General features: G+C 42.2%; 1 protein-coding gene across 3 annotated transcripts in view; it reads left to right on the forward strand.

Annotated features, from left to right (window-relative positions):
* Window positions 1–483: 483 nt before the first annotated feature.
* The window catches only part of LOC122034256 (WEB family protein At2g38370-like), a 50,975-nt gene continuing 37,173 nt past the window's right edge, over window positions 484–14,285 (forward strand). Inside the window, exon 1 of one of the 3 annotated variants that reach the window (XM_042593425.1) lies at window positions 484–781. Coding sequence is in view for 1 of the 3 variants with exons in the window: in XM_042593424.1 (XP_042449358.1) it covers window positions 596–781 (186 nt within the window). In the remaining 2 variants the exon portion in view is untranslated. Of the gene's footprint in view, window positions 782–1,102; window positions 1,244–14,285 lie in introns of those variants that run through there. The other 2 variants (XM_042593424.1, XM_042593426.1) reach the window with 2 other exon arrangements.

The raw sequence follows: 14,285 nt of genomic DNA on the forward strand, positions 1-14,285 counted from the left end.
AAACTACAGTTAATTATAATTTACTAAATAATTAAATAATAATATTATATCTATTTACAATGCAACAAAACTTTAGTTAAACTAAATAGTTTTTTATTTGTGAAATAAAAAGATAAAAATGAGAAAATATTTTTATTTTATTACTCTAATAAGGTGGATTAATTTTTTGAAATAAAGACGTGTTTTTTAAATTCAGAATATAGCAAGGGCTTTTCACGAATTTTCCTTTAAACTTACCGTTGAAAGCGTCCGACCACGAAGCCATAATATCTGACATTCAGCGCAACGGTCTTGTTTACCTCGAGATTCGCGAAAAGTTGATGAACGAAGCTAAATCAAACGTGCAGTGTGATAAACACACGCCCCTCTGCTACCGCCGTGCTATTCGAGCTAAAGCGGACGGACCGGAATGGGCGTAGATAACCGGAGGGTGGCGTGATCGTATCACCGCTTTCGGCTGCTTTTTAAGGGCTCATGGGTAAACTCACTCCCACTTCCACTGTCAGGTGCGCTCTTCGCTGGCTCGCACGAAGCGGCTTCGAATCACCGCAAAACCCTAAGAACTTCGCCGGTGCGTGGGAGAAGAGAAGAAGAAATGCAGATGGGAGGGGCTGTGGCGACAGATTCTAGTGGGATGAATGAAGATCCGGCGGCGGCTGCCGCGTGTGGGAGTCCGGAGATCGATACTTCGGCGCCGTTCGAGTCGGTGAAGGAGGTGGTGGATCGTTTCGGTGGGAGCGCCGACTGGAAGTTGCAGCTCAAGGAGATCTTTTTCCCAGGGGTAAGTTTAAGCTTTTCCCCCCTTCCTTTGTGCGAAGTACACGCTATTTAATTTGATGATTTTGTCTTCTTCTTGTTAAATTTTTTTCTTCTTTACTGCTCGCTTGTTGGCCTTGTTAAGAAAAGTTCCAGTGAAGAACTGGTGGAAAAGAGATGGGATTTGCTATTTTACTGTTGGTTTGGTTCACTCCTGGTCCACAGTCAACATTGTTTGTTGGCCCAGGACGGCCTAGTAATCCCTTTCAAGGGTTTTCTTTTGTGGGGATTTTTGTACTTTTTTGGAAGTATCAACAGTTGGGAGTTGTTCTGTGAGTTTTTGATTCCAAGGAGAGTCCTAGTGGTCACAATGCCTTGGAGTATACTACCGTGGAAGTTCAGAGTTCAGAGAGGGGGAGTTTTTTCTTATGGAAAAGAATTTTTGAGCTATGAGCAGCAAGGAGCACTTGATGAGAAATCTTAACTGGTAATAAGCGGTATCAAAATGTAGGTTGTCTGTGTAAGAGTGGTGCATCTAGGTTTTATAGTGGGTGTGCCCTCATGTATATAAGTGTTTGGAGAGGGAGAGTTCTTTCTTATCAAAAGGAATTTTTACGGAATGAGCAACTAGGAACACTAGACATGAGAAAGCTAGAGAGGATGGTAACTAGAAAACAAACTTAAGTATCTTTCCTATTAGCTAGGTTTGATTCAATGAATGAGTTTTTCGTTGTTTCTATGTCAACAAGTTTTGTTCAAAGGATATTAATTGTCAATATTTGGTATAATAGTCTAAGTTGTTTGTGGAAGAGCATTGCATCTGGGTTTTGTAGTGGGTGGAACACTGTGTTATAAATGATAATGGTTGATACTTTAACAATGTCTCTTTCACGATGTTATCCTCAGCTTCAACCTTCTCATTCAATGTATCTAATATAAAACTATCCTCATGTGTATTTGTTTGGTTTGTTATCTCATTGAACATCAAGTCAAGTCATGACTTTCTCCATCTACATCAAATGCATGGTAATCCACTGTGTTTGAGAACTCGTCCAAATCCACATAGACCATCTCTTCATCCTCCTCTGTTGTTGCCTAAATGTTTCCTTAATCTCAGTCTCATTTTCGTACTCATCCTCCTCCATGAACTCATATGGCATTTCCTTTTTGTCCCAATATGCATTATTAAGGTCAAATTGTAGAGTTGTATCATATCCACAATTTGATTCATGTTGTGGTTATAGCTGACTAACTATTTCTTTGGTTATGACTTACATAGAAGATGAAAAACAAAAAATATCACACTCAAGACTATGAATATATGATTAACATTAAAATAAAAATTGGTGAGATTCTGAAATATATTGTTTGGACAACCATAACACTTAGCATTTTTGCACAACCATAACACTTAGCATTTTTGCACACAAATTGTTTGGATCACAATCATAATACTCAACATTTTTGCACACAAATGAGATATGCCTTTGGAGACATCCTCCACCATATCGTTGATGGTTCCTTGAGAACAGATGTGATACCATTTGATCCTGTCTGAGAAGCTTGACAAAATGGAAAGCTGGGGAGAAAATCTACTGCTGATGAAGAGTAATACCTGACTGAATAATGATCCGAGATACCCAAAGCGGATCGGGGAGAATGAAGTCACAGAATGCCCTCCTCCTGCGAAGATTCAATGACGAGATAGAAATCTAACCAAAGAAAATCAAGATCCGGAGCTTCCAAGGCTTCCTGCGCACAAGAGACCAACCAACACTATTGTCAGTGACCTAAGACCGGGGTGGGAATCCCTGGCTAGGCCCTCCGACGCTCAAGTCAGTCATCTCTCTTGGTGTGGAAGAAGAAAGAAGAAGATGAACAGTAGTTGAAAACTAGAGTCGTGAGTGTGAGCATCAATGTGAACTTACCTGGCCAACGGAGAGGATTCCCCTTTTTATACCACTTCATATAACCTCCGTAGTCATGAAGTGGACCCCAGTTTGTTATAGTTTGTTATGAGATGACGTAAGCTGCGTACTTGTGGCAAATGACTTTTAAGGAATCTTTTTTGTACCCCAGATGTACATCTTTTGTCGTTTAGTACCTGCAGAAAAGTCTAGAAGCACACTTCCCGCCAAATAGGTAAACCTGTTATACAATCACATACAGATATCTTTATTAAATTAATTATGAGTATTCTTGAAATATTTGCTCCTACTCTATCTTATAAGTTATATCGGAGTATATTTATTACCCCTACCTGTTTGTCCTGTCTTTATTATGTTGTGGACAACTTGGTATTATACTATGTTTTGTATTGACCGAATATTAAACCTAGACCTTGTTCGGTCGGTTTATTATTATCACTCAACTAATCGTTCAGTAATATACTATCAATTCTATAAAGCCTTAGATCTTTTTATTTCCGGACGATCATGTATACTTAATTAATTTTAGATATACCACCTTAAACAATCCTGGTTTTTTTTTATCTTAAACGTGTAAACCTGGCCGATATTGATTTACCCTTCCGAAGATGTATCCCGGCCGATATTGGCCTATTCTTCTTAAGGTATTTCTCGATCGGTATCAGCTTACTTTCATTAAGGTATATATCGGTCGATATTAACCTGCCTCCCCTAAGGTATATCTCGGTCGATATTGTCCTGCCTCCCTTAAAGTATATTTATGTCGATATTGGTCTTCCTCCATCAATATATTATCTGACCGGGATTGACCTACCTCTCTTAAGGTATATCCCGACCGATATTAATCTATCCTTTTAATTGTATATCTTGATCAATATTGGTCTTCCTTCATTAAGGTATTATCTGGCCGGGATTGGCCTACCTCTCTTAAGGTATATCCCGGCCGATATTGATCTATCTTCTTAATTCTGCTATTTCCTTTCCGTTTTTCATCAGAGACCTACTAAACCTAACCCATATCACTAGCCTTCTCTTCAAGTCTAGTCGAAGGAGGTGTAGCTGATTGACTAGACACAAGTTTATTTTTGTTTCTTTACCTGTCTTTACCCGTGACTCTGCCCTAGGCGCTGTAGTGGCCTCGTGATCCTCTGATATGGCCATCCCGTGAACTCAAGTATTGTAATCCCGTGAATCTTTTGATCCTTTAAATAGGGCTACTACCCTCTCTTCGTTTTCCATTCACCCCAGTTCTTTTTCTTCCTTGTTCACTTCTTCCTACCGAGAGTATGACCTTAGATCCCCCTTTCTGGGGGCAATTCTTGTTGGACAAGGCGAGATCTATATATGAGTTTGCTCAAGTTTTGGATCCAATCAACTCTCTGGTCCGAGAACTGGAGGCATTTCTGTTGATCACCCAATTTCGAGTACTATCAAAAACTGCCCTGAGGAGCAAAATTCCTCAAGATCTAGAATCTCAAGCCAAAGGCCCGACTGTTCTGCAAACTCGACGGGCTTCAGAGGGGTTAACGATAGTCATAGAGGTTCCAGTGCCTAGTCCCTGGGCATCACGACGAAGGCATAGCCCATGTTACCCGCAGGCTAGGATGGTCACTCTGGAAGCAGAGCTCAAAGGCTCAAGCAGCAAAGGGCATGAATAAATCTGCCTCTCCTTGTTCATGAGACCACTCTGCTTCATAGTTTCCTTCGTCCCTGGCAAAATATTCCCACTTCTGCAGCCTGGGCAAGCTTCCTTCATGTCAGGCAAAATATTTCCACTTCTGCGCTTTGGCGAGCTTGGCTCCGATGGGATTGAAATCTTCTAAGTACTCTGAGAATTTAGATTAATATTCTGCACTGGCATCCCAGGATTTAGCATTTTTAGAGGAAAATGTAATGTTATGTATCTGATCATGTCTTAAATGTAAAATTGAATGGTTTTTTTTGTATCAAATTAGGTGACTCTCTTGAATCTTTTTGGTTTATGAGAATAAACTGGCTCTTCAACTATTTCAAAATATTTAGCCCTTTTTTTAATTTTTTTAAAATTTTTTTTTTTATGAATATGTCACCCGACCGATATTAATTTATCCACAACAAATAAGATTATCTCTATCGATATTAGTCTGTGCTTTATAATAACATTAATTCGGACCATGCTTTACGTCTAAATAGCTCTCATTATTTTTTGTTCTCGACCCGGGTTCTATCAAACTCAATCCCTTTTCCCTTTATTACACCTAGTAAACTTCGTCTTCTTCCCAGAATTTCCTTGATTATAATTGACTTTTCAACGGTAAGAGAATGTTAGAGGCGCACGACGAAGTGTTACCAACACCAGCGTGATTCGATTTGTCGCGTCCAACATAAATGCCCATTTATGATTATGTAACACATATCTTCTCTCTCTGCTGCGTAACACGGGCATTTGCCCTTTTTCTATAATCCACGGCGTCTATTGAAACAAAAGTGTTTTGATCTAACGACGGTTGTGTGACTTCTAAATCCTAAACCCTTCATCTTCTTGTCGACTTTGTCCCTTTCTTCCTTGCCTTAGCGTTCTTCTTTTGTTGCAGTCTTTGATCAATCCTCGCGCTCACCGCTTCCGGCGATCTCCTTTCTTGACTCCAGTAAGTAACTTGCTGTTCTACTAACCTTTACTTCTGTTTATGGCTGAAGAAACGATTGCCCTTGGTATGTCCAAATTTCATCTTCTTTTGAGAAAAATGCTAGGCTTGCTATTCGCAATCAGTACGAAATTCCCAAGAAATATAGTATCTTGATCCCTAAGCCAGATGATGATCCTCATCGTCCTCCCGATAATTGCGTGACTTTTTTCAGGGATCAATTGATAGGGGATTTGAGGTTTCCCATTCCTCATTTTTTGATTGATGTGAGTCAGTACTTCGACATTCCCTTGCAACAATTCGCACCTAATGCATTTCGTTATTTGTGTGGTACTTACATGTTATTCCGCCTGTTAGATATTCCTCCTACTCCCCAAAATTTTTTCATGTTTTCTCACCCAAAATGTTCGGAGCGCGGCGTTTTCCTTTTCCAATCTCGAACTAAGATGGTTCTTTTTGAGGATATATGCCTTCGTCTCTCAAAGCTTGGAAATCTCGCTTTTTCTTTCTAAAGTTTCCTGGACCCATCCCTTAGTCCCATGCCTGGAAATCTTCCTTGCCTCCCTTGTCCGACGTCAATGAGTTTCACCTTCATCCTACTTTTCCTCTCTATTGCGAAAAACTGCTATGTCGCCGCCTTTCTATCCCTAGATGGCTGCGGGTTGATCTTCTGTATCTGTTTGGTCTAAGCCCTGTCAAGCCTATACATGGCTCTTTAGGTAAAGTTTTGTTTTTTTCCTTATTGATTTTTACTAACTAAAGTTTAGGTAAATCCTTCCTCCTGTTTTGTGCAGTGGCTGGGTTTTATGCTGCTTTGATTGATGAGGAACTACGTTTGGAGGAGGCTCAGCTGCGTGCAAAAGAGCAAGAGCTCCTTGCCGCACTTAATCAGCCTTCCTCGATTGAGGTTTCGGTTCCTGTGGTGGAAGCCTCCAGTTCTCAGGTGGTTCCTGAGGTTCCTGGGAGCTTACCTGCGGAAATTCCTGCCGTTTCTTTGCCAGCTACTTCTTTATCAGTGGCCGTTGCTTCTCCAGCGACTACTTCCCTTCCCATTATCGAGCTTACATCCCCCGTAAGCTCGGAAAAGTCCTTGGCTGAGGTTGCTCCCAGCAAACGCCCCTACCGCAAACTTACCAGAGCTCCTCCTCCCACGAGGAGATTGATTCTTTCTGCTGAAGAATTGCTCTCAGAAGATTTTGCTTCTGCTGATCTTCCCTCTGCTGAGCCCACTTTGGCTAACCTTCATCATTCTCTTGTTTTCTCTTCTTCGCCTTCCTCTAGTACAACTGCTCCTGGTGGCACTTCTTTCACTTTTCCTCTGTCTATTCCAGAGTCTGGATCTTTACCCTTCTCACCTTCTTATCTGGTTTTCGCTCCCCATTCTATTCCAACTTCTGCCATTCCCGTCCTCCCTATCTTGCTTGGGGGTTCTCTTGCTAGTGCTTGGGAGGAAATTCATTCTCTCTTTGGGGAGCTTACCACTCCTGAGACAATCGATCGATTCTCTTATAAGGAGACCCGGGTATGTTTATCAATGTTTATTTATTATTTATCTTTGACTATTTTATGACCCTTTATTATATTTTCAACGATGGCTAGCAAACATGGGTCCGTCTCGACTGATGCATAACTTATATAATGAAAAACAAGAAATTGAAACAGCAAGTTGCTGAGATGTCTTCTGCTAAAGTTTCAGAGGAATCCAAGAGACAATATGAATCTCAAATTGAGAGTCTTCAATCGCAATTCAAATCAGCTACGGATTTCAACAAGGAATTAACTTCCAAATTAGAGAAACAGACGGTTGAGCTCAACAAGTTAAAATCTGATTGTGAGTCTGCATTGGCTGATAAACTCAAGGCTCTGGGACACAGCTAAAGCAGAGGCATCCACCAAAGACGTTGAACTGAAGACTTCCCAAACAGCTTTGGTCGTCTATAAGGCTGGTGAAGACAGTCGTTTCAAGGATCGAGCTACCGTCTTGATCCAATCTCCCGAGTTCAACAGGCCAATTGTAAAGTCTATCTTGGCGGCCTACACTGCCGGAGCTGAAGGAGCGGTGAAGCAACTGCCAGAAGAAGACTTCTTATAACGACCCACTTTCTACTGGCTAAACTGTGAGGCCGATCGTTACATTAATCTGTGCTAAACTATTCCCTGACCATTACTAAATCTAGATGTGGAAGCTGTACTAATCAAAATCTTGTTAAACTATTATCATTTCTTTATTCTATATATGCTAGGGGGTGTAATCTAAACTATTCATAATATGTTCCACCTCCCCGGATGGGCAAGGAGCTGAACTAAAGGTTTCTCTGCTATTATCAGGCCTCCCAATCGATCCACAGATCGATTGGAATGGTCGAATCGATCCAGTGATCGATCCAGCATGCTACTATATGCGGAACTTGGGTTGGATCGATCCAGTGATCGATCGACGCCATCCGGATATCGGATCGATCATGATCGTAACTGTCGATCCGCCGATCGATCCCGAGAAATTGCTGGATCGATCGGCTGATCGATCAGCCTACTGTTCGCGGACAATTGCCCGATCGATCCTTCGATCGATTGGAGACTCTCGAATCGATCAGCTGATCGATTCGAGTTTCTGATTTCGACTAAAGGTCTGATTTCAGCACTTGTTCATGCCAAAATCACCTATAACAATTCTAAACTAAATGCCAAACATTCTAACATCACAAAAATAGTATTCTAAACATGATAGGATGCTTGATTAACTAATTCATAACATTTAACATGTTATGGTGCAAAATAACCAAATGCTAAAAAGTTCTAGTGCTTAAACAAGCTTGCTGAAATTTCCTAAGATCACTATTCCAAGTTCCATCCACACACATCTTCGTAGCATTGTCCTCCAGTCTCCGCTAGTCCATCTTTCCTTTACCTTTATCTGCAGTATAAGGAAAAGAAAATATCCGTAAGCTTTCGCTTAGTAAGAAATCATCTACCTCACTAAAACATGCAATAGATGCAAATCATGCTATTTAAAACACGTACTGATTGAACTAAAACATGACATGCTATCATACAATACATAGCAATCAAAAGCTAGTCATGGCATACTACCATCTAAAGCAGGTGTAATAAACTGAACATAGAGCTATCATACATAATCATAAGAGAGAGTCGAATCAAAAATAATGAGCTAGATGGTCAATTGAACTCAACTAATATAATGATCCTTGTGAGTTTGAAAAGCTAATAACATAATAGATTAAAATAATAATCATCTGCTGTTTGGGTCCGATAATTGTACTTTCTATGCGCGCATCCTCGGGTTTGCAAGTCCCGAATTTAGTAGGGTTACTAGGTTAGGCGAACCTAGGACTACTATGAGTCGACCCATGGATATCTAATCTAGCAAATGCGGCCACCGAAAGTAAATCTTGAACATAAGCTAATAACTATTGTTTTGCTTCTACTAGGTTGTCTAAACCCAGAACTAGGTTATCTGAACCTAGAGGCGACTGTGGGAGCCCACTCGTTGAACATCTAGTCCATCATAACTGTAGCAAGACTAAATAAGCTGTAAAATGCTTCTATTGCATTTATCTAGGCTACTAAAATGTCTAAGTTGCATTTTAACTGTGCTATTAATTTGATCGAACACTTGGTATGCGCTAGTTCGCATCTTTTGTGTCGGAAAATTGCATATCGCTAAATTAAAAACATACAATCATCCGAAAAGTTACTTATACTGCAAGTGAGGGGTTTCTTACCTCTTGTTCGGATTTTCTTACGATTCTAATCGCTAGATCTCCGGAGGAGACGATCCTTTCGACGATCTTCTCGCGTCCACGCGTTCCTCTCACAGAGGGGAGCGTCCTCGTGTCGAAGTCGTCGCCGGAAGGTGCCCTTGGGCGGAACCCTAACCTTCCTTGTGGTTGGCACCGAGAGAGAGCCAGAAAAGAGAGGTGGGCGGCGGTAAGGTTTTAAGGAGAGGAAAAATCACGATCCAAATAACCCTTCACTTAATTATTTCTTATTTATATTAAGTGATCTAATTCGCCCCAACTCCAACTTAAATAAAATTGATTCCCTTCCCTTCAAAGATTCACTGGTTCATTGGTTACCGGTTCACCAAGTCATGGGACCTAATAGGTCTGGGTTCAATTCACGCGTATTTTACGGTCCTATTTTTTTACTTGACTACTCTAAAATCCCATAAAATATTCTAAAATTCGGAAAAATCATAGAATATTTCTAAAATAATTTGAGAATTTTTTAGCTTCTGATCCCCCATACCTTATAAAAGTTGGTCCTCGAACTTAGAATAACTCTGGGTATACATCCATATCGCCTCTACTGTGTGACTTTTCCAAATTACTTTCACTAATGGTACTCCTTGTTCAATTTCTTAGCTCTTGTTATTATCCGAATAGTACGATTTGTCATTGAGGTCTTGCGGACTTGTCTGAGGCTCAATCACTGGGTGGCATCTGGGATATGCTTCTTGAGCATAGAGACATGAATGGACAACATTTTCTGGGGTAGCTCTAACTCATATGCTACCTTGCCTATTCTAGTGATAAGGTATGGTCCCACATATGGGACTTAGTTCGCTTTTTCCCAAAACGTTACTACCTTCGGGAGCTACTATGAGGAACACCGAATCCCCAACCGAGAACTCTAAAGGTCTCATATCGGCGTAGCTTTTCCTCAAGGCCTGAGTCGTCTCTATCCTCTCGGATCTGTTGTATACCGCTGTGGTATCGCCACTAGATCTGCAGTTCTAGTTCTTCTGCTCACCACTCTCATACCGGATTGGAGATCTACACCTCCGCGTAGAGAGCCTCGTAAGGTGCCACACCGATAGTGGTCCGATAGCTGTTGTATGCAAATTCTGCTAAACTTAGATATTTGCACCAACTTCCTTCAGTCTAGGGCACACTCGGGCGTATCTTCGAGTGCACATTTACTCACTGGCTCAGTCGACCATCATGAGGATGGAAAGTCATCTTAAACTTTAACCGTGCCTAAATCGACCGTATACACTCCAAGTGTGATGTGAACCTACTATCTCCATGCGATATAATGGTTGGGACTCGTAGTCTAACGATCTCCTGAGATCTGTTGCTGCTCCACGGAGTAGGATATCCGATAGCTAAGAGTGGGCCGATGATTTACCCTGTCGACTACTACCGATGGTATCAAAACCATTCGTGGTTCAGGTGTCACTATGAAATCCATGGAAATGTCTTCCCACTTCTATTCGTATCTGAACGGGTCGCAAAACTCATCTTGGTCTCGATGTTCTCGCTTAACCTTCGATGTGCTGCAGACGGAGTGATATCGAGCGATGTCTCTTCATCCTGTGCCACCAAAAGCGTTTCTTGAGTCCGGTAATTTTGTTGGACGATCGTGACAGTGAGTCTTGAGCCTCATCTAAAATTTTCTGCGTAGTTTCTCCCGATCCGGAACACATAATCATTATAATACAACACCACTGTGACACTCTTCTCCACTTTCTGCTTCTCCTTGTCGATTTTCGATTTTAGTATCCCCTCCCGAGGTATCTCTGATATCACCAAGCGAGACTCTAATGTCATAGTAGAGCTGTCCACTATGAGTTCGAGACCGAAATTGTGATCTCTTAGTGGGGCGGTGTGGCGTCTCAGAGATAACAAGGTAGCTTGGACTTCTCGCTAAGTGCATCCGCTACCTATTTGCCTTTCTGGGTGGTAGAGGATGTCATGCCGTAGTCTTTAACCGCCTGCCATCTTGTCGGATATTCGATCCTTCCGAGAAGTACTTGAGCACACGATCGATACACTATGCACTGCCCATACAAGTAATGTCTCCAAATTTTGAGAGCGAACACCATCTGCTGCAAGCTCGAGGTCATGAGTAGGATAGTTCTTCTCATAATCCTTGAGTCACGGGCGTGGCGATTACCTCGCTGCCTCAAGACCGCTCCTAGTCCCAACTTAGAGGCATCACTATAAATATCGAAGCTATGCGTGTTCCTGCAGAGCTAGAATAGTGCACCGTCAATCTTCCTCTTAACTGTGGTGTTCTCGCATGATCCTCCGATATTTTCTGCTTTTTCGGTGAGAGCTATCGGTTGGGAAGCTATCTGGAGAAGTCCTCTAATTTTCTATAATAACTCGCTAATCCCGAGCTCGATCTCATGGCATTCTTGGGTCTTTTCCGCCTACTCATGAACCTATTTTGGGTCTACCAGATACCATCATTTGAGATGATGTCCCGGGAAGGACACTGCTCAACCAAAATTCACATTTGTGAACTTGGCGTCATGATAACCTGTTCTCATTGCGATTATTCTCGGTGCTCTGTGTTCTTCCCGAGTTCTGAATAGATAAGGATGTCATGAAGCGATAACGAACTTATCTAAGTACTCTCTGAATACTGCTCACGAGGTCCATGAAAGTACTGGAGCATTTGTACGCTAAAGGGCATGACTACGAACTCGTAATGTCCGTATCTAGTTCTGAATGTTGTCTTGGGTATATCTCCTTCTCTAACTTTCACCGATGATAACCTGACCGAGGTCTATCTTAGAAGTTCTCTCACGCCTCCTTGCTCGAGCAGTCATCAATTCGGGAAGAGGATACTATTCTCGATCGTGACTTGGTTAGGCTCTGTAATCTTTGCGCACGCCCCGTCCTTCTTCTTCACGAACAATAGCGTTCCCGTGGTGAGTGACTCGGACGTATGAAGCCCCTCAAGGCCTTGTGAGTTTTGCCATGAAGTTCTTCGCTCACTACGCAGAAGGTGCTTGAGATAGGATTCAGCACCGGAACGAGTTCATCTCTTCGATCTCCCGTCTCCGTGCTAGCCCGTAACTCTTTCGTGAAGATCAAGTAGTCACGCATTTACCGGACCTCTCGCACCGCCGTCCTTGTCACCGCATCGACTCGTGTCTAAAAATCCGTACATCCCGAAACCATTAATCTGTGCTTACAATGAGAGAAACTTTCGCCTTTCTCTTGGGTTCTCGAACTCGAATCAGGCTTCCCTCTGTCGAATACATTTACGCTTTACCGACTCATGGAAGCACCGTATCCGATCAAGAAGTCCATTCCAAGGATGACATCGTAGTCACCATATTTAGCACTATCGATCACAAAAGAGTTCTCTATTCTATAATGACGGCACCGCCCCGAGCCAAGATCGTGGACGCCATAATTTCCTCGAAGGTAAGGTCAGGAACACCATCGAGTACCTCCGAGGTCGTGTTAACTTCTTTAGCAAATGCCTCGGATATATAAGAACGGGTTACCCCAAGATCGAATAATACAACAGTTTACCGTAAAATACTAATCTTACCTCGTAATAACCGCCGAGGCATTCGCCACGCCTTTCTCGTTAGGAGTAGATCCTTGCTTTCGCCAAAGTGGAGGGCTTTAGTCCGCCTTACTGGGATGTGTGACCATCTAGCGCCCCGCGACGATGCCGAGGTCAGGCTTCCATAATCGAATCCGGTGGAGGAAGACTAGTCTTGTTCGGCACTGCTTAGCATACGCCCTTCCCGTCCACACTCAAAGCATCCTCGCGTCTGACAAACCTGTGGTGAAATTTCCACAAGTAGCACACTTTGGATAATGCTATGACCTCCTTTGGTAACTCCCTGCTCGCGCTATCATTGAGTTCCTTCCAATGAGCCGCGTCTGTTTCGAGTGCCCGAGCCTCGCCTTTAACTCGAGAGGACTCGTCATTGTTTGACATCGCTGTAGTGTCGGTCGAGCATCGCCGACTAGTTTCGTGGTTCATGCCCATGAACGCCGCTAGCCACGCTCATCGTTATTTCCTACCAAGATTCGAGCATCAATCGAACTCGCTCTTTTCTCTACACGACTAGTTCGGGGCATAGACGAGCCAATCTATTGAATTTCTTCACGGCTTCCTCAACTGATAGGTTGCCCTGACGAAACTCAGTGAACTCGTCGTAATTGCGGTTTGTAACCCGCATGTGAAAGAACTCCTCGAAGAATTCTTTCTCGAAGTCAGCCCATGTCATCTGATTTACTGGGCGCTTCACTCTAATTCTCTCCCACCACATAGAATATGATGAATATGTAGCTACTTGTTCCAAGGCCCAAAAACAGAAAGAAATAATTTACCTCTAACAATTAAGCCTTTTCCTGAACAAACAGTTTTTAGCTATACAGAAAAAGGCCAGGCAGTATGCAGTAGAGCAACACAAATTTTATGAAGAAGAGGCATATCTGGACTTACTAGATGGACCTCCATCAATGGAACGAAGTTTTGCTATCACACATCGACAATTAAGAAGCTCAAGGGAATATAGACGACAGTTACAAACAGAACTTGATAACATGCCATCATCTTCACAAGATTCATCAAAATCAACACAATTTTTGTGTATGCTTACAGACATAAACCCTGACAATACTAATGATGACTATCTTGATTATCTACAATATCTAGTTTTGCAGGATTCACCTCATTATCCTACTTCTGAAGATGAATTTATCAATCCATTCGCGGAAGATGGTGGGATAGAGATAATAGCAGCCGACACTAGTGGCAGTGGCACTATTGATATTCCAAAACCAACAGAAGACTGGGTCTCTGATTACCCACGATTACAGCAGTTACAGGAGCAAATTTATTCTCAAGCAGAATCTGCATATAGACCACCTGCTGATACTATAATGAATCCTGTTGGTTACCCCCCAAACCGAGCTCCAAAAGATGAACCTGTAAGTATGGCAGTTACACCCACAACCAAGCCAAAATTCAAGTATAATGACCAGTCTGAATGGTGGAATTTACCAACAGCCCACCAACAAACAGGGGCGATTCTTACACTCCCACCCCAGTTACACAGAATAGAAGATGTTTTCTTAAGATGGGAAGCAGTCACCAAGAATGTAGTAGCCCTACAGAATTTCCCAGACACTCAAGATAAGGCTGACTATATTGAGAATTTGCTCGGAGAAACAGAAAGATTAACCTGGATACAATG

This window comes from Zingiber officinale, chromosome 11B (genome assembly GCF_018446385.1).
Source record: "Zingiber officinale cultivar Zhangliang chromosome 11B, Zo_v1.1, whole genome shotgun sequence".
Taxonomy (NCBI): domain Eukaryota; kingdom Viridiplantae; phylum Streptophyta; class Magnoliopsida; order Zingiberales; family Zingiberaceae; genus Zingiber; species Zingiber officinale.